Here is a 19,379-nt window from a genome sequence, read left to right as displayed (position 1 = left end):
GACAGAGAGAAGAGGAGCCTTGGAACCTTGGCGCAGGTGTCAGTGAAGCACAGGTGCAAGCCAGTTTAATGACCCTATTATGATGTCATAATGGCCCAATGTAAGTCAATGGGAAAATTTGTATTCGTTTTTCTTTAATATCTTAAAAAGTATAAAGTTTAGAAAAATGAAAAATACATAGCATAAGTGTCCTTTACAAGACATACGCGCCAAAGTTTGAACGGAGTTTCTAAGTTAAGCGGTTCGAGCTGAATTAAGTGCAGAAGTCGGTACAAAGAATAATAAGAAGTAGAAGAACTAGAAAATGCATTTCCTGAAGGAAATACCAGTGCATGAAATGCAAAAGTTAAGAAAGGAAGAAGAAAAGAAAGAAGAGTGAAAGAAGGAAAGAAGAAAGGAAAGAAGGGAAGAAGAGAGAAGGAAAGAAGAAAGGAAAGAAGAAAAGAAAGAAGAGTGAAAGAAGGATAGAAGAGTGGAAGAAGGAAAGAAGAGTGGAAGAAAGAAAAGAAGAGTAGAAGAAGGAAAGAAGAGTGGAAGAAGGAAAGAAGAAAGGAAAGAAGAGTGAAGAAAGGAAAGAAGAGTGGAAGAAGGAAAGAATAAAGGAAAGAAGAGTGAAGAAAGGAAAGAAGAAAAGAAAGAAGAGTGAAAGAATGAAAGAAGAAAGGAAAGAACAGTGGAAGAAGAAAAGAAAGAAGGAAAGAAGAAAGGAAAGAAGATTAAAAGAAGGAAAGAAGAGTAGAAGGAAAGAAGAGTGAAGAAAGAAAAGAAGAGTAGAAGAAGGAAAGAAGAGTAGAAGAAGGAAAGAAGAAAGGAAAGGAAAGGAGAGTGGAAGAAGGAAAGAAGAGTGGAAGAAGGAAAGAAGAGTAGAAGAAGGAAAGAATAATATTCCTAGTTATACAGTTGAATGGAGAGGGACAGAGAGAAGAGGAGCCTTGGAACCTTGGCGCAGGTGTCAGTGAAGCACAGGTGCAAGCCAGTTTAATGACCCTATTATGATGTCATAATGGCCCAATGTAAGTCAATGGGAAAATTTGTATTGGTTTTTCTTTAATATCCTAAAAAGTATAAAGTTTAGAAAAATGAAAAATACATAGCACAAGTGTCCTTTATAAGACCTACGAGGCAAAGTTTGAACGAAGTTTCTACGTTAAGCGGTTCGAGCTGAATTAAGCGCAGAAAAAGGTAAAAAGAATAATAAGAATAAGAAAAGTTTGGATAACAATACAGGGCATTTCATGCACTGTAATAAGAAACGAAGGAATAACAATACAGGGCATTTCATGCACTGTAATAAGAAGAAGAAGAAGAAGAAGCCTAGGAATAACAATACAGGGCATTTCATGCACTGTAATAACTAGAAAATGCATTTCCTGAAGGAAATACCAGTGCATGAAATGCAAAAGTTAAGAAAGGAAGAAGAAAAGAAAGAAGAGTGAAAGGAAAGAAGAAAGGAAAGAAGAGTAAAAGAAGGAAAGAAGAGTGGAAGAAGGAAAGAAGAAAGGAAAGAAGAGTGAAGAAAGGAAAGAAGAGTGGAAGAAGGTAAGAAGAAAAGAAAGAAGTGTGAAAGAAGAGTGGAAGAAGGAAAGAAGAGTGGAAGAAAAGAAAGAAGAGTGAAGAAAGGAAAGAAGAGTGGAAGAAAGAAAGAAGAAAAGAAAGTAGACTGAAAGAAGGAAAGAAGAAAGGAAAGAAGAGTGAAAGAAGGAAAGAAGAGTGGAAGAAGGAAAGAAGAAAAGAAAGAAGAGGGGAAGAAGGAAAGAAGAAAGGAAAGAAGAGTGGAAGAAAGAAAGAAGAAAGGAAAGAAGAAGGAAAGAAGAGTGGAAGAAAGAAAGAAGAAAGGAAAGAAGAGTGGAAGCACAGGTGCAAGCCAGTTTAATGACCCTATTATGATGTCATAATGGCCCAATGTAAGTCAATGGGACATTTTTTATTTGTTTTTTGTGTTGTGTCACTCTTTGGATGTTTGGGGCTAGGGAAGGGGCTGAGAAATCTCTCAAGGGTGATGGCGGTTGCAAGAGTTATCTGTGTTCCCTGGCCTAGGGTCAGGAGAAGGAGTGCCAGTGTTTCCAAGGAAAACCATGAACCTCAAATGCACCTGTTGAAAGCGTACATTGGCGCCAGCAGACCACAGGGTGAGGCAGCTGCCTATGGGCAATTCCAATTAGCTCTTCCTTCTGTGCCTGTGTCAATAGACATATTGTCTTAGCTGTGTAGGACTTTGTTTTGTGGCTGCTGAGAGCCAAATGTGTTTTGCCGGTCTGACACCCCTGATTTGTTATATTGGAATGATCCAATTGAAGGTGCGTGTTCATGGCATGTTTAAACACACTGATTCATTGCCTCGGGAGAGTTGCCTGTTAATAAGACGTAAGTCTTAGGAGCTCTCACGTGAACTAGTTACTTTGGTCCTTTTATTTGTCTAGTCGACCATTGTTAATTGCTTATTTGTCAGTGGCTATGATGCCCATGTATATCATTAAAAGTGGGTCAGGTAAAGCCGTTTGAATTGAACTTGTGCGTGAGAGGAACTACATCTGGGCTAGGTGAAATGCACGCCGTGGGGGAGCAGACTCTGTGGTTGTTTGCTGATCTTCAGCATCGCCTCTGGAGGCTTCTGTGGCTCACCTGAGTCTGCATTGGCGCCTGATTCCTCTTCTCACGGCCTCCTCAAACACCAGACGCTACTTCTTGGAACCTAAGAGGAAGAACACAAATCAGCACAAGGAGGAACAAAATCAGTTTGGCCAGATAAAACTGATCTTTAATTTCAAGATTTCAGAGGCTTTGTACCTTTTTAGAAACCCTATAGGTTAATATATGAAAATCTAACCCATACTCCCCGCCCAATCCCCTAACCATGAATTGATTAAATTGTTATTGCCCTGTTTAAAATATGTGTTTATCCTAGTGTGTGTTGTGCCCCTCTCACCCCCTGGGTATCTGTAGCTGGCTGTGATGTTCTCCTCTCTGCTTCTGCTCACGGTCTCAGTGCTGATGTTCTGGCTAATCTGAGCTGTGTCAGTATAGAGCCTCTGCTTTAAGACATCTTTTGTGAGCATCCAGAAGACATGATCTGCATTCAGTGTAGCGATAACAAACGGCATGTCATTCTTCAGGTTGGTGTGTCCCTCCAGAAAAGCCTTCACAGAGCACAGTTCACAGCATGTGTATCTATAACTAACATTTCTATGAAATTCTTTATGTTTATAATGTAATGCAGAACGGAAGTGCAGCAGTCCTCCAGCACAAACACTTTCACCTTATCGTAACAATCTCATTCTGAGTGGTTGCTGAGATACTCATGAACTGTCAATCATGAACACACAGGTCAGGTTGAGAGGTAGAGGAGTAGTCACTCAAGCAATTAACTTCACAGATTCAACAGATAAGAAAATTAAGCTGTCTGACATTATGATTATGACTATCAGTTACATATCTGTAACAGTCACTGACATTGACTGAAACTGTAAGTTGTTTATAAATCTGTAATGTGGTCAGGTCCTCTACAAGTTCAGATGTGCACAGTATCACAGTATGTGTTTGCAATTATTACATAATCGTCTGATCGCAATTATTTGAGCTGACCGCAATCATTTTGCATAACTGTTAGAATAGTTTCCATTCATCTGTATAAAACCACTGATTTCTTCAGATGGGACTGCTGAGGATGATGACGCACCTTCTGTCCCAGAAGTGATGCAATGGTTGACTGGACACACAGGCACCTACTTCTGTCATAGAGAGAACCTTTTTACTATGAAGAACTTATATAGGCTATTACTATATGAAGAACTTATATTACTATATGAAGATTTTACTTGAAAGTACATACTTTTCTTCAATTCATCATCAGGTACAGGTAACGAAGAACTCAAAAATGAGCAAAGACACTTCACTGGAAACAAGGAGTGATATTTAAAACACTTATGTGGAAATGCCACAGTTGGCTTTCATTCAACCCTGAGTCAAAAGTGAGAAAGTATTCATACTAACTGAGAAAAAAAGGCCCATCCCAGCCCCGGGCTGAGCTCCTCCTCAACGAACGCACTACCCTCAAACAGATTAAGATTAAATCAAGGAAAGTTGGTGCGGGTTCTCCAGAGCTTGCAAATGCCCTGTTAGAGCTATGTTCCGCCCAACATGACATTCCACAGGAGGTAATGAAATAGAGGTAATAGAAAGGTTTGTCATCCTGCTCTATGACCGAACCAGCACATCCACAGAAATAGTAGGTAAAAAAAAAAAAAAAAAAACTTGGCAAAATTAAAAAAGTGTAATTTGATGTTATGATCCTCTATATCATATATCTATGCAAATTTGTTGCAATTACTCACTTTAAACCAGTATTCTGCCGTTTTGAAAAATAACAACCATCTTAAAATTTGAATGACTTATTTGTGTTATACATGTAGTAACTCCCAATATATGGCAAAAATAACTAACTAGATAATCAATCTCATATTAATTAACAGATGTCAGAAAATTCAACTTAAAGTTGTAATCTTGAAAAATGGCTCCCGAGGCCGCCACATTGAAAATTCATGATGGTCAGATATCTAATTGTTTTTGGACTGTCTTTGGCTATATGTGTACCAAATTTCACGCTTTTATCACAAAGTGCACAATTCTTGTGAACTATGAAGCTAAGCCGCCCCACTAACAGGTGCAAGCCAGTTTAATGACCCTATTATGATGTCACAATTGCCCAATATAAGTCTATGGGGAAATTTGTATTTGTTTTTCTTTAATATCTTAAAAAGTGTAAAGTTCAGAAAAATTACTTTTAAATACAAAAGTCATAGTGGCTGCTATGGTGGTTACTAAGTTTTCATTATAGTAGTGGTTGCTAGGTTGTTGCTAGGGTAATTAAAGTGGTTGCTAGGGCATTGCTAGGGTGGAAGTGTAAAGTTCAGAAAAATTACATTTAAATACAAAAGTCATAGTGGCTGCTATGGTGGTTACTAAGTTTTCATTATAATAGTGGTTGCTAGGTTGTTGCTAGGGTAATTAAAGTGGTTGCTAGGGCATTGCTAGGGTAGTCATGGTGGTTGCTATGGTAATTTAAGTGGTTGCTATGCTGGTTGCTAGGGAAGTCATGTTGGTTAAAAGTAAGTCAGAGAAAGCTGACAAAAGTTGAAAAAAGAGTAGGAATTGATGGACAAATTGAAAGAAGAAACAAAAGAAGAGTGAACAGGAGTAGCTATGGATAATAAGATAAAGAGAGAGTGAAAAAAAAAGATTGAGAGAAAAAAGTATGGAAGGTGTCTCTTAATATTCCTAGTTATACAGTTGAATGGAGAGGGACAGAGAGAAGAGGAGCCTTGGAACCTTGGCGCAGGTGTCAGTGAAGCACAGGGGCAAGCCAGTTTAATGACCCTATTATGATGTCATAATGGCCCAATGTAAGTCAATGGGAAAATTTGTATTCGTTTTTCTTTAATATCTTAAAAAGTATAAAGTTTAGAAAAATGAAAAATACATAGCATAAGTGTCCTTTACAAGACATACGCGCCAAAGTTTGAACGGAGTTTCTAAGTTAAGCGGTTCGAGCTGAATTAAGTGCAGAAGTCGGTACAAAGAATAATAAGAAGTAGAAGAATAAGAAACGAAGGAATAACAATACAGGGCATTTCATGCACTGTAATAAGAAGAAGAAGAAGAAGAAGCCTAGGAATAACAATACAGGGCATTTCATGCACTGTAATAACTAGAAAAGGCATTTCCTGAAGGAAATACCAGTGCATGAAATGCAAAAGTTAAGAAAGGAAGAAGAAAAGAAAGAAGAGTGAAAGGAAAGAAGAAAGGAAAGAAGAGTAAAAGAAGGAAAGAAGAGTGGAAGAAGGAAAGAAGAAAGGAAAGAAGAGTGAAGAAAGGAAAGAAGAGTGGAAGAAGGTAAGAAGAAAAGAAAGAAGTGTGAAAGAAGAGTGGAAGAAGGAAAGAAGAGTGGAAGAAAAGAAAGAAGAGTGAAGAAAGGAAAGAAGAGTGGAAGAAAGAAAGAAGAAAAGAAAGTAGACTGAAAGAAGGAAAGAAGAAAGGAAAGAAGAGTGAAAGAAGGAAAGAAGAGTGGAAGAAGGAAAGAAGAAAAGAAAGAAGAGGGGAAGAAGGAAAGAAGAAAGGAAAGAAGAGTGGAAGAAAGAAAGAAGAAAGGAAAGAAGAAGGAAAGAAGAGTGGAAGAAAGAAATAAGAAAGGAAAGAAGAGTGGAAGCACAGGTGCAAGCCAGTTTAATGACCCTATTATGATGTCATAATGGCCCAATGTAAGTCAATGGGACATTTTTTATTTGTTTTTCGTGTTGTGTCACTCTTTGGATGTTTGGGGCTAGGGAAGGGGCTGAGAAATCTCTCAAGGGTGATGGCGGTTGCAAGAGTTATCTGTGTTCCCTGGCCTAGGGTCAGGAGAAGGAGTGCCAGTGTTTCCAAGGAAAACCATGAACCTCAAATGCACCTGTTGAAAGCGTACATTGGCGCCAGCAGACCACAGGGTGAGGCAGCTGCCTATGGGCAATTCCAATTAGCTCTTCCTTCTGTGCCTGTGTCAATAGACATATTGTCTTAGCTGTGTAGGACTTTGTTTTGTGGCTGCTGAGAGCCAAATGTGTTTTGCCGGTCTGACACCCCTGATTTGTTATATTGGAATGATCCAATTGAAGGTGCGTGTTCATGGCATGTTTAAACACACTGATTCATTGCCTCGGGAGAGTTGCCTGTTAATAAGACGTAAGTCTTAGGAGCTCTCACGTGAACTAGTTACTTTGGTCCTTTTATTTGTCTAGTCGACCATTGTTAATTGCTTATTTGTCAGTGGCTATGATGCCCATGTATATCATTAAAAGTGGGTCAGGTAAAGCCGTTTGAATTGAACTTGTGCGTGAGAGGAACTACATCTGGGCTAGGTGAAATGCACGCCGTGGGGGAGCAGACTCTGTGGTTGTTTGCTGATCTTCAGCATCGCCTCTGGAGGCTTCTGTGGCTCACCTGAGTCTGCATTGGCGCCTGATTCCTCTTCTCACGGCCTCCTCAAACACCAGACGCTACTTCTTGGAACCTAAGAGGAAGAACACAAATCAGCACAAGGAGGAACAAAATCAGTTTGGCCAGATAAAACTGATCTTTAATTTCAAGATTTCAGAGGCTTTGTACCTTTTTAGAAACCCTATAGGTTAATATATGAAAATCTAACCCATACTCCCCGCCCAATCCCCTAACCATGAATTGATTAAATTGTTATTGCCCTGTTTAAAATATGTGTTTATCCTAGTGTGTGTTGTGCCCCTCTCACCCCCTGGGTATCTGTAGCTGGCTGTGATGTTCTCCTGTCTGCTTCTGCTCACGGTCTCAGTGCTGATGTTCTGGCTAATCTGAGCCGTGTCAGTATAGAGCCTCTGCTTTAAGACATCTTTTGTGAGCATCCAGAAGACATGATCTGCATTCAGTGTAGCGATAACAAACGGCATGTCATTCTTCAGGTTGGTGTGTCCCTCCAGAACAGCCTTCACAGAGCACAGTTCACAGCATGTGTATCTATAACTAACATTTCTATGAAATTCTTTATGTTTATAATGTAATGCAGAACGGAAGTGCAGCAGTCCTCCAGCACAAACACTTTCACCTTATCGTAACAATCTCATTCTGAGTGGTTGCTGAGATACTCATGAACTGTCAATCATGAACACACAGGTCAGGTTGAGAGGTAGAGGAGTAGTCACTCAAGCAATTAACTTCACAGATTCAACAGATAAGAAAATTAAGCTGTCTGACATTATGATTATGACTATCAGTTACATATCTGTAACAGTCACTGACATTGACTGAAACTGTAAGTTGTTTATAAATCTGTAGTGTGGTCAGGTCCTCTACAAGTTCAGATGTGCACAGTATCACAGTATGTGTTTGCAATTATTACATAATCGTCTGATCGCAATTATTTGAGCTGACCGCAATCATTTTGCATAACTGTTAGAATAGTTTCCATTCATCTGTATAAAACCACTGATTTCTTCAGATGGGACTGCTGAGGATGATGACGCACCTTCTGTCCCAGAAGTGATGCAATGGTTGACTGGACACACAGGCACCTACTTCTGTCATAGAGAGAACCTTTTTACTATGAAGAACTTATATAGGCTATTACTATATGAAGAACTTATATTACTATATGAAGATTTTACTTGAAAGTACATACTTTTCTTCAATTCATCATCAGGTACAGGTAACGAAGAACTCAAAAATTAGCAAAGACACTTCACTGGAAACAAGGAGTGATATTTAAAACACTTATGTGGAAATGCCACAGTTGGCTTTCATTCAACCCTGAGTCAAAAGTGAGAAAGTATTCATACTAACTGAGAAAAAAAGGCCCATCCCAGCCCCGGGCTGAGCTCCTCCTCAACGAACGCACTACCCTCAAGCAGATTAAGATTAAATCAAGGAGAGTTGGTGCGGGTTCTCTATCTCTCTCTCTCTCTCTCTCTCTCTCTCTCTGTCTCTCTCAAAATCACGTTGTGTGTGATATGCAACAGGATGTCACACAATCATTTGTAAATGTAGATCATGTTGATTTCCTCAGCAGGGCTGATCGAGGGGTGTGTACTCTTGTCAGGAAGAGAACCCCTCTGGCATTCCTGGGAACTGAAATCCATCAGGGCATGACAGAGTTTAAATAGGCGACACACACTCTCTCCCTGCAGATTCACACTTGCTGGGACGTCTATCTAAACTACATCACCAGGAGAAGAGAATACTCATACTCTCAACAGCAACTATGGCGCTTGGTAAGTCCCTTACTTCAGTGGTTCTCAACAAGGGGGCCGGGCCCATATGAGCTGCAAGGGGGCATTAAGATGATGGGAGACTATTTAAAACTAATTTATCGAGTGAAATACATTAACATTTGTATGGAGAACTTTTCAAAATAGATACTTAAAGTAATTTCTATTTAAAAGGTTAGGGGGGTAATTCCTTGTACACAGGGGGGCAAAAGGTTGCGAGACACTGCCCCTGCAGGATACCTCTAAATATGCAGGAGACTACTACCAGTTGTGTCAATTGTATGACTATTTGTATGAAATATTTGAGTTAACAAAGATCTAGGAATCAGTGAAAAAAAATCAGTTCAATCCAAATAAATAAAAATATGCCTTAAGAGATTAGGGCTTCGTGATAAAAAGACACCAACGGGACAGTAACGTTAGCCTATTACTACAGCTAAGTATGTGAAGTTCTTCTTTATTTAGCCGAACATTGACATCTGAAGGTATTTTAAGATTAAATCTACGTTACGGAAATTGTTCATTTCTATTCTCGCAGGTTTGACATTTTTAGATTGAGGTTCTTACTCGTAAATGTGTAACGCGAATGCACACATTTGCCATGCCATGGCATCTTACATTGGAATCCGATGTTGTTTTAATTTGGCTAGATCTTAACTGGATTTCGAAAGGTGGTGACAACGGGTAGCCATGTACGGGTACAGGTCTAGGACACTTAAACAGGTCAAGCACCAGCGCTGCATATCAGCAAAGATTTCGAGAAACGTGGCGCGCTGCCTTTCGTTGTTGTCTAGACGCAAATTTGAATGGGAAGATTCACATTTGATGTATGTTTTGGTATGATTTCTGGTAGAGATAAGCAAAGTCGAGCTCCACGTCAAGGAAAACAATAGGGAGCACCGCACTGATGACGTAACCGTAAAACGTTTGATGGTGCGGCGTGGCCAGAACTTCAAAATCACTCTCAAGACCAATCGGCAGTTCCAGCCTGATACCGACACGCTAATTTTTACTGCGGAGACAGGTATGTTTATGTATCATCATTCTTTATATATCATCATTCTTATCATTATTGGTATCAGTCATACAAAGAATACAGTGCATTCAACTTTATCTAAATGTGTTGATAGCGATGCCTATTACAATTTCCTCATTCATGTTTTTATCAGTCTTTATGCATCAACATTCAAACTGCCATTGCATAATACAAGTCACACAAATGACTGGCTTTTCTCTGACTGGACAAAGTGTGATCTTAAAGGCATCCTAGTCATCCTCTATTTAAAAACCCTACCAACATCATGAATATGCTCTGTCATGAACAGGCAGTAACATCACACTGGCGTTAACAGCAAGTGTGCTTTCCCTGCAGGACCCAAGCCATCAGAGGAAAAGGGCACGCGTTGCGTGTTTGGTTACCCAAAGTTGACGGGTGCAAAGAAAGCATGGACAGCACTGGTACAGGAGAGTGGCCGATCTTCCATGACCTTGGCCATAAGCAGCCCAGCTGATGCCAGTGTGGGCTCTTACAATCTGTATATGAGGGAAGGGTCACACGCCACCCCTCAATCCATCACAAATATGGTGCTCCTCTTTAACCCCTGGTGCACAGGTATGCACTTCCTGAAACACACAAGCACAAACAGGCTCATATGAGCTATGGCTCATCAGAGGCTCATATGTAAACAAATGTATGCTGATGTGAGGTGGCTTATACATACAGACAAATGTCTCACTTATGCATGCCTACCATTCTCCTGTCGCATTTGTCTGAAAACTTACCGGCTTTGTCTGTATATGTTTGTGCTCTCTGTGTGTATGGATGTGTGTGTGTGTGTGTGTGTGTGTGTGTGTGTGTGTGTGTGTGTGTGTGTGTGTGTGTGTGTGTGTGTGTGTGTGTGTGTGTGTGTGTGTGTGTGTGTGTGTGTGTGTGTGTGTGTGTGTGTGTGTGTGTGTGTGTGTGTGTTGATGGATAAAGAGGACTGGGTGCACCTCCCAGAGGAAGCTGAGAGGCAGGAGTATGTGATGGCTGAGGAGGGCATCATCTACAGAGGATCTGCTGACCGCATCGGCCCCCTTGCCTGGAACTTTGGACAGGTACGCTAACAGCACATGTGTGTTTTATGACTTTTTGAGAACTAGCCAGTGAGATGTGGTTGTTCATGTGTTTGTGGATGCTGTCTTTGCTGCCCCTTCAGTTTGAGGAGGATATGGTGGACATCTGCATGAAGCTGCTGGACATGAACCCCAAGTGTCTGAGGGACCCTGCTGAGGATTTCTCTGCCCGCTGCAACCCCATCTATGTAGGGAGGGTGGTCAGTGCTATGGTATGCACCGCTATTCTCTCCCTCTCTCTCACCCTCTTTCTCTCTCTTTGTGAGTTTGGTTGTATTGTATTCGTAAAAACGTCTGTGTGGTATTTGTTTCTTTATTTCCTTTAATTCTTGTTTAATTTGATCAATCTATTTAATTTGACCGAAAAGCACTTTGGTACAACTCCTGTTGTTTTAAAATTTCCTAGACAAACAAAGTTGACTTAACTTGACTTGCTTTATTCGCAACAGATCAACGCTAATGGTGACCGTGGTATCCTGGCGGGCCGCTGGCAAACACCGTACTCCGGCGGTGTGGCCCCCACCAAGTGGAGCAGCAGCGTGGACATCCTGCGGCGCTGGTACAAGAGTTATTACTCCCCCGTGAAGTACGGCCAGTGCTGGGTGTTCGCTGGGGTCATGTGCACAGGTGAGAACTGGAACTGTTTACACTTTATTTCTATTGTCTGATTTCATGTCTATGATACCACTGCTGCTGTAATGGTTTGGAAACATTCATTTATCTGCAAGAACTCTGTGGTCACCGTGTAATATCTGATTACTGTTCTTCCTGATGTAAAACTTCTGTACATCACAAGATGAGAGCAGTCTCTTCAATCATAGAACAGTCAGGCTATGATTTAGGCTATTTCATACTGCTTGGCTAGACAGTCAACATAAAAAATATCGAGGTCTAATTGTGTTTCTGTGTGTGTGTCAGTTTTGAGGTGTCTGGGAATCCCATGCCGTGTAGTCAGCAATTTCCAGTCTGCCCACGACACTGATAAAAGCCTGACCATCGATGAGTACTACACAGACCAAGGGGTTCGGCCTAAGGAGAGCCATGACAGTGTGTGGTGAGTGTCTTATTATAAATGAATCAGACGAGCTTGTTAATATTAATAGTATATGTAGGTGTTTATGGAGTCTCCTGTTAGTCCCTTTTCGACACTCGGTCGGCCTACCGTCTCATTTAGATAAGACTGCTCAGTTAGATAAGACTGGTGTCCCTTTTACCACTTGTTGTCAGACTTACAGAATTGTTCTATATTTCCATTCCGTAGCGTTAGGGAACATGGTGTTTGTCAGTGCAGAGGGTCAAATGAACGGTTGCTTAGTCGTTATGGGGGCAATAGGGCACTATCACAAGGCCTACCGTTACATGGAACACAGGACACCCCCCCTCCACCCCCCTGCCCCCACACTTTTCTCACAGGGCCCAATGGCCCTCTGTTGGCACACCTCCATGACATTAAAATAATTGACCATAATCCCCTTTTCTTACAGTTTCTGTCTGTGCCAGTTAGTCACCCCAAGAGTCTCTGCCAATTAGTATTACCCCAAACTCACTATGTGGAGGAAACCCTTTACTTGCCTGATACAGATGAACTTACTTATGTGTGTGTTTGTGTGTTCAGGAACTTCCACGTGTGGGTAGAGGGATGGATGAAGCGGCCGGACCTCTCTGGGGATTCTACATACGATGGCTGGCAGGTGCTGGACCCCACCCCACAGGAGCAGAGTTCAGGTAACACACAAACACAAACACACACACACACACACACACACACACACACACACACACACACACACACACACACGTACAAGTTACTGAAATCCCTCTTGTCTCTTAGGAGTGTTCTGCTGTGGTCCGTGCCCTGTGAAGGCTGTTCTGGAGGGACACACCGACCTGAAGTACGACATTCCGTTTGTCTTCGCTGAAGTCAACGCCGATCAAGTCATCTGGATGCTCATGAGAGACGGCTCAAAGCACAGACTCCACACTGACAGCTCTCAGATTGGCCAGAAAATCAGCACTAAAGCTGTAGGCGCATACAGACGGGAGGACATCACAGCCAGCTACAAATACCCAGAGGGTGAGGGGAACATCACACACACTGGCTTACACACACCTCACCATCACACACACACTGGCTTACAAAGACCTCACCATCACACACACACTGGCTTACACAGACCTCACTATCATACACACACTGGCTTACACAGACCTCACTATCACATACACTGCCTGAAACAGACCTCACCAGCACACACATTGGCTTACACACACACACACACTGGCTTACACAGACCTCACCATCACACACACTGGCTTACATAGACCTCACTATCACACACACTGCCTGAAACCTACCTCACCATCACTCACACTGCCTGAAACAGACCTCACCATCACACACACTGGCTTACACACACCTCACCATCACACACACTGGTTTACATAGACCTCACCATCACACACACTGGCTTACACAGACCTCACCATCATACACACACTGGCTTACACAGACCTCACCATCATACACACCTAACTAGAGGCATACACACTCAGGGTTGGGAGAGTCATTTCTTATTCTGTCTTTGGCTTAAACAGATTTTAACCTGGGCCGAGATGATAGCAATTGTTCTTACCGTTGTTCATAGTTCTTGGTTGGCCAGTTTGGGGTGTGTAAATTTCATACCATGAGGTTCATTGGAATGTGGAAGTGATCAGTCAGTTGGGTCTTCATGCTGAAAATGGATACTTTTTAGAAAATAGGCAAGAGCATTAACTTCCCATAAACAAACACTCTTATCTAGCTATACAGCCTCTCTCAAGTGAATGACAGTCTTAAAGGTGCTATGTGTTGTAATTTTAGTTTAAACTAAACAATTAACTAAAATATCAACAGAATACAAAGAAATAACATCTTTGACATGATGTCAAAGACAGAAATGCCCTGGAAGCAAGATATCTATTGCTGTTAGCATGCTAACCAGCTAGTGGTGGCCCATCCTTTCATAATTCCACTTTGTGCCTCAAGAGGCGATAGTGAATCACTGTAGTGAAAACAGCAAGCAGTGGCCAAAATGATTTCCCTGCCCCGTGCGCTGATCCTGGTGCTCTTCCTGTTAGGTTCTAAGAAGGAGCGTCTGGTGTTTGAGGAAGCTGTGAGGAGAGGAAACGAACGCAAGCCCTGCCCTGAGCTGCCACTGAATCCTCCCGCGCTGAAGCTGGAGATCACAGACGAGAAGGAGTCAATTACGGGACAGGATCTGGAGCTGAGTCTGCTCCTCCATAGTGATCACTTGCGGGAGCTCAGTGTGCAAATCAACGCTCAGGCCATGAGGTACACAGGCGTGCCCGACAGCCTGGTGTACAGGGAGGAGAAGGATGTCCTGCTGCAGCCCAAGCAGGGTGGGTGTACCGGTGCTCTGGAGAGACCCCAAACTGGAGTTCCTACAGCGGCTTGTTTTTTTTTTTGGGGGGGGGGGGGTTCAAATATAGTAATATAGTGTTTACATTTCTGACTCTGAATTACATTTTCCACATGGGTTTAAAATTGATACTCATTTTACTTAGTCTTATCGACAGAAATGGCATTATATTATCTATAATTGAACTATCTATCTAATCTAATCTATTTAACTATCTCTATCTGTGTGTGTGTGTGTGTGTGTGTGTGTGTGTGTGTGTGTGTGTGTGTGTGTGTGTGTGTGTGTGTGTGTGTGTGTGTGTGTGTGTGTGTTTGTGCATGTGTGTACAGACCTCAAGATTTCCATCCGGATCCCATTCTCTTTATATGGGACCAAAATGCTGGACAACAGCAGTCTGAAGGTCTCGGCACTGGTGCACGACAAGCAGCACCCAGGAGATGGCTACCTAGCTGTGAAGAACATCATTCCGCAGGAGCCTACAATCACCATCCAGGTTGGTCCACAGAGGTGTTTGGGTAGGGGTACACCCAGAGTGTGGACATATTTCTGTATGCAGCCCCTGCGATTACGTTGGCACGTCACTCGTAAGTTCCACACCCTATAGCACCACAGAACTTGGCCATAGGTCCAGCCAATCAGTGCCTTGGAAGGTGGTGGTATTTTAATCGTTTGACAGCACTAATATATACACATACTATATCTCTTGGATATATATATATATATATATACAGTATACACACACACACACAGTTGATCTACAGGAACCATCAGTATTGGTGTTGGTAGAAGTATTCAGAGGCTAACTGAATGAGGCACAAGCACACTTATACTGACAAGATCATGGATCCAGTTCTTAGAGTAGCATACTGCTAAAAAGTATACTATTATATATTCTGTGGATTGTTTTAATTAATCCTGTCAATGGCCAATAAAGACCTAAAGAGAGATTTGGGAACTTATTGACCCTGAATCTCTTGTAATGGTGAAAGTATTGATCTCATGAAGTATTGCTTGTTCTTAGGCGCCCAGCACATGTGAGCAGTTTACAGAGATGACGGCGGAGGTCATCTTTGAAAACCCCATATCCAGCACAGTCAAAAATGGCATCCTTACGCTAACAGGCAGTGGGCTGTTGAGTCATACCGTGGTGGCCAGGTAACACACACACACACACACACACACACACACACACACACACACACACACACACAAGTGGAGGAAGAAGTGTCCTTTGGGGAACTTATCCCATTTGTAAAAGAGCTCTTGCATTTGAACTGGCAGAGAGTGAATGTTCCCTGATGGCATATTTGACCTCTCAAAGACTGTGCTCTTTTGTGAGCTGTTAAAAACAACAACTCTTCAAAAGGGCTCTGTGTGTATGTGTGTGTGTGTGTGTGTGTGTGTGTGTGTGTGTGTGTGTGTGTGTGTGTGTGTGTGTGTGTGTGTGTGTGTGTGTGTGTGTGTGTGTGTGTGTGTGTATGATGGAGTACAGTTTGTCTTCAGGAAAGCACAGTGTTTGAGCAGCTTTTGACATTTTATTTCAGTCATACTGTATATCCGCCCCAGTGAAATACTTAAACAAAAACACCTGCATCTCCCACCTATTGATTGGACGTTACAATGTTTGTATTTGTGTGTACGTAGAGTTCCGGTGCTTAAGGCTGATCAGCGCGTGCGTCTTCAGATCCCTTTCACGCCCTACCGAGCCGGTTCCAGGAAGCTGATGGCAGATTTTGACTGCGACACCTTCAGGAACATGAAAGGCAGCTGTAATGTGGAGGTCAAACCCAACCTGGTGGTTTGCCCACCCTGCACAACCTTCAACGGGTTCATTTCTGGAGCATAAATGGGCAATGGGGGGCTGATAGAACCACATATTGCCCTTTTCCTGTTGATATGAACTGAGTGCTTATATTATTTTAAGTGTTTGTCTCACTTTTTAGTGTTTGTCTCAGTAAGAGCATATAGCTGATTAGATTCTCATTAGCTCATTAGATTCTATCAGTTTACACTGTCCAACACACACATACACACACACACACTTACACATATGCACACACACTTACACATATAGACACAAACACTCACACATACATTCACATCAACGTCGAAGTGTTAAGTATCCTACAGATTAAAGTGTAAAATAATTTACAGATCTAAGTTTTCAATAGATTTTTCTACTGAGGATAGTTTGTTTTGATTTCAAATCATTGTGTCCTGAAAAAAATCCTGTTCTAATAAACTCGCTCAGACTGACACCATGGCTCTGAGGTTTGATGTAAAAAATGTATGTTCTTGTTCTAATACATATATTTAATATCTTGACACCACTTAGTGAATGAATCTTGGGTTGTTCTCAACACACACACACACACACACACACACACACACACACACACACACACACACACACACACACTAGTGTCTCTCGGACAACACACACATACCTGCACAAGTGTTTGGTCTACTACACATTTTTGTAACAGATGCCACTTTAGAAGCTTCTCATGACGACAGAGCTGGTATTACTAATGCAACACTGAAATACACAAACACACACACACACACAGACGTCCTCGAAACGATTCCAATATAAACTCTCCTCGTACTACTGCCTTTCTTCAGTCGCTCACACACACATTGTCACCATGACTAACCATTAGGTCAGAGAGTTACATTACATTACATTTGGTCATTTAGCAGACGCTTTTATCCAAAGCGACGTACAAAGGAGAAAACAATCAAGCTACGAGCAATAGAGACCTAGTGTGACAATAAATACTACTTTACATAAGGAATAAAAAGTGCAGGAATGTAACTACTGTAAGTGCGAGTTAAGTACTAGTTAGAGGAGATGGCATTAGAGGAAAGGTAAGGAGAGGTAGAGGAAGGAAGAGGAAGAAGGCAGTGCAAGTTAGGAAAGGAGGTGCTCTCTGAAGAGTTGGGTCATCAGCACTAAAGCTGACACACACTGACTTACACAGACCTCACCATCACACACACTGGCTTACACAGACCTCACCAGCACACACACTGGTTCAAATAGACTACTGGTTTTAGCACACTTCACGCATACCATTTCATTCTGTTAACGTGATATAATCTGATTGTAAGTGTCCTGAGAAAAAGAGAGAGAGAGAGAACAATGGCATTCACTCTTCCCCTATGAAGATACACTCTTAACCGGCTGCAATCTCCCTAAACGAACAGGGAGACCAAGGGACCCTTTCTGTGAAGGGCCAGCACTGCCTATGTCTCTAAGGTCAATCCATCAGCCATTGCCACACCTGCTGTTAGCAAGCTTGAGTGAGGGGTTGAGGAATAAACGTAGTTTCAGCTGGCAGATATTCTTGCTACACAATCTGATTGTAGTGTCTCTCCTCCTAGGCTCTCAAAAGGAAAGGAGTGTGTATGAGGAGATGACCAAGTGGTGTGGTGTCCTCCTGGCATCGCAGATACCCCAAATGCCCCAGAAGCCCCCCAAGGTGACACTGGAGATCACAGATACGGGCCTGGCCATCAACGGGAAGGACCTGGAGCTGTGCCTGTCCCTGTCCAGCAAACACTCGGCTCCGCGAGAGCTCAGCGTGCACCTGATCGGCCAGGCCATGAGGTACACAGGTGTGCCTGACTGCCAGGTGTGGAGCGCTGTGGAGAACGTCAGACTGCAGCCCAGGCAAGGTGGGTCTTTACTTACGAGTTACAAAAGTTATGAAAATTGTATATTTTATACACTGGGGTTAAATAAACACACATATGATTCAGCACAAATGCCCTCTAATGCCCCAAAATCCCCAAATCCACTGCTCTCTATAGTATAGTGTCCACCGTGGGCACCTGCCAACCCTACGCTTCCTGTTGCATAGCGGTACAGCTTCACACACACACTTCAAGCTCCTGCACCAGGCTAGTAACAGTTAGCAACTCCGCCATCTTAGCTGCTGATGCTGCTTGAGTTGCAGAAGAATCTTTTCCCTGTCGTGGTCTCGACATTGTAAGCCAGTTGAATGGTATCAGAATGTAGGCGAGTTTACTTTTTAAATAATGAATACGGTGAAATAGGGTAAACGTTGAAGAGGTGCACGTAAATTGTGAAATATGCGGGAGCTATCCCAAAGCGTGAGCGCCCTCTTACATTGCACAGCCGGAAGTCCTTCACACACACTTACTTTCTTTCTTTCTTTCTTTCTCTCTCTCTCTCTCTCTCTCTCTCTCTCACTCACACACACACACACACACAAACACACACACATTTACACACACACACACACACACACACACACACACACACACACACACACACACACACACACACACACACACACATATACACTCACAGGCAAGGTTGTAAGTTAATGAGTGTAGTCCCTAACTGTCAACCAACACCATCTTTCTGTCTTTTCTTCCTCTGGCTTGATGTTATTCTGTCCAACTGTCTGTTCAGACATCACTGTCTTTCTCTCTTTCTTTTCTTGTGTTCCTCTCCATGTCTCTCCACTCATAGGAGCTGACCCTAAGTTCCAGACCCCGGGGGGTAGAGGTGTCCTCCACGTTGCAGCCGCTCAGGGCCAGGTATCGTGCCTTAGAGAGCTGATCCGCGCTGGGGCCCCTAAAGACCTGAAGGACCGAGCTGGGGTCACGGCACTGGAGGTGGCGCGTGCCAGGGGCCAGCCGGGGGTCGTGCACCAGCTCATGCTCTCTAAGTGGGAGGACCGGGCGCAGGGGCTGCATCTGTCGTCCTACCTTGACCCCGGCGAGTTGTTCGCCCACCAGAAGTTCGACTCGTAGCTGCGCACGTGGTACTGCGGGAGCCACGCCCAGAGGTACAACGCCGAGCTGGGAGGCCGGCAGGCACGCAGCAAGCCAAAGAGCGCCTTCGACATGAGGCGCAGTACCTCTCCTCACCACACGGTGTCACCACCCACACATGACACCAGCATGGCACCACAAGCAATGGTAACTACCAGCAACGGAGGGGGGAGAGCCAGGAGAAAAGCATGGGGAGATGAGTGATTAGGACCTCTGAGGAGAACAGGTATAGTCTGTAAAAAGGATAATCTTCCTGAGACAAAAAAAGTCT

The 19,379-nt window shown here is 42.8% G+C and overlaps 1 protein-coding gene across 1 annotated transcript; it reads left to right on the top strand.

Annotated features, from left to right (window-relative positions):
* Positions 1-7,322: 7,322 nt before the first annotated feature.
* On the top strand, positions 7,323-16,557 carry LOC122130468 (protein-glutamine gamma-glutamyltransferase 2-like). Its single transcript, XM_042705188.1, has 15 exons — positions 7,323-7,463; positions 7,568-7,674; positions 8,000-8,768; positions 9,619-9,789; positions 10,138-10,377; positions 10,744-10,862; positions 10,964-11,092; positions 11,330-11,507; positions 11,799-11,934; positions 12,496-12,605; positions 12,712-12,954; positions 13,998-14,279; positions 14,629-14,792; positions 15,321-15,454; positions 15,944-16,557. Exons 3-15 carry the CDS (start codon positions 8,759-8,761, stop codon positions 16,143-16,145), a joined length of 2,118 nt encoding a protein of 705 aa, XP_042561122.1. The 5' UTR covers positions 7,323-7,463; positions 7,568-7,674; positions 8,000-8,758; the 3' UTR covers positions 16,146-16,557.
* Positions 16,558-19,379: the final 2,822 nt, after the last annotated feature.

Source organism: Clupea harengus, unplaced genomic scaffold, assembly GCF_900700415.2.
Source record: "Clupea harengus unplaced genomic scaffold, Ch_v2.0.2, whole genome shotgun sequence".
Classification (NCBI taxonomy): Eukaryota; Metazoa; Chordata; class Actinopteri; order Clupeiformes; family Clupeidae; genus Clupea; species Clupea harengus.
Note: the sequence above shows the minus strand (reverse complement) of the source record. Positions and strands in the feature narration are given on the sequence as shown.

Excerpts from the sequence above, each read along its gene's own strand:
- LOC122130468 (XM_042705188.1), top strand. Across the intron at positions 11,935-12,495 it reads GAGAGCCATGACAGTGTGTG|GAACTTCCACGTGTGGGTAG; the intron begins GTGAGTGTCTTA and ends TTGTGTGTTCAG. Across the intron at positions 12,606-12,711 it reads CCCACAGGAGCAGAGTTCAG|GAGTGTTCTGCTGTGGTCCG; the intron begins GTAACACACAAA and ends CTTGTCTCTTAG.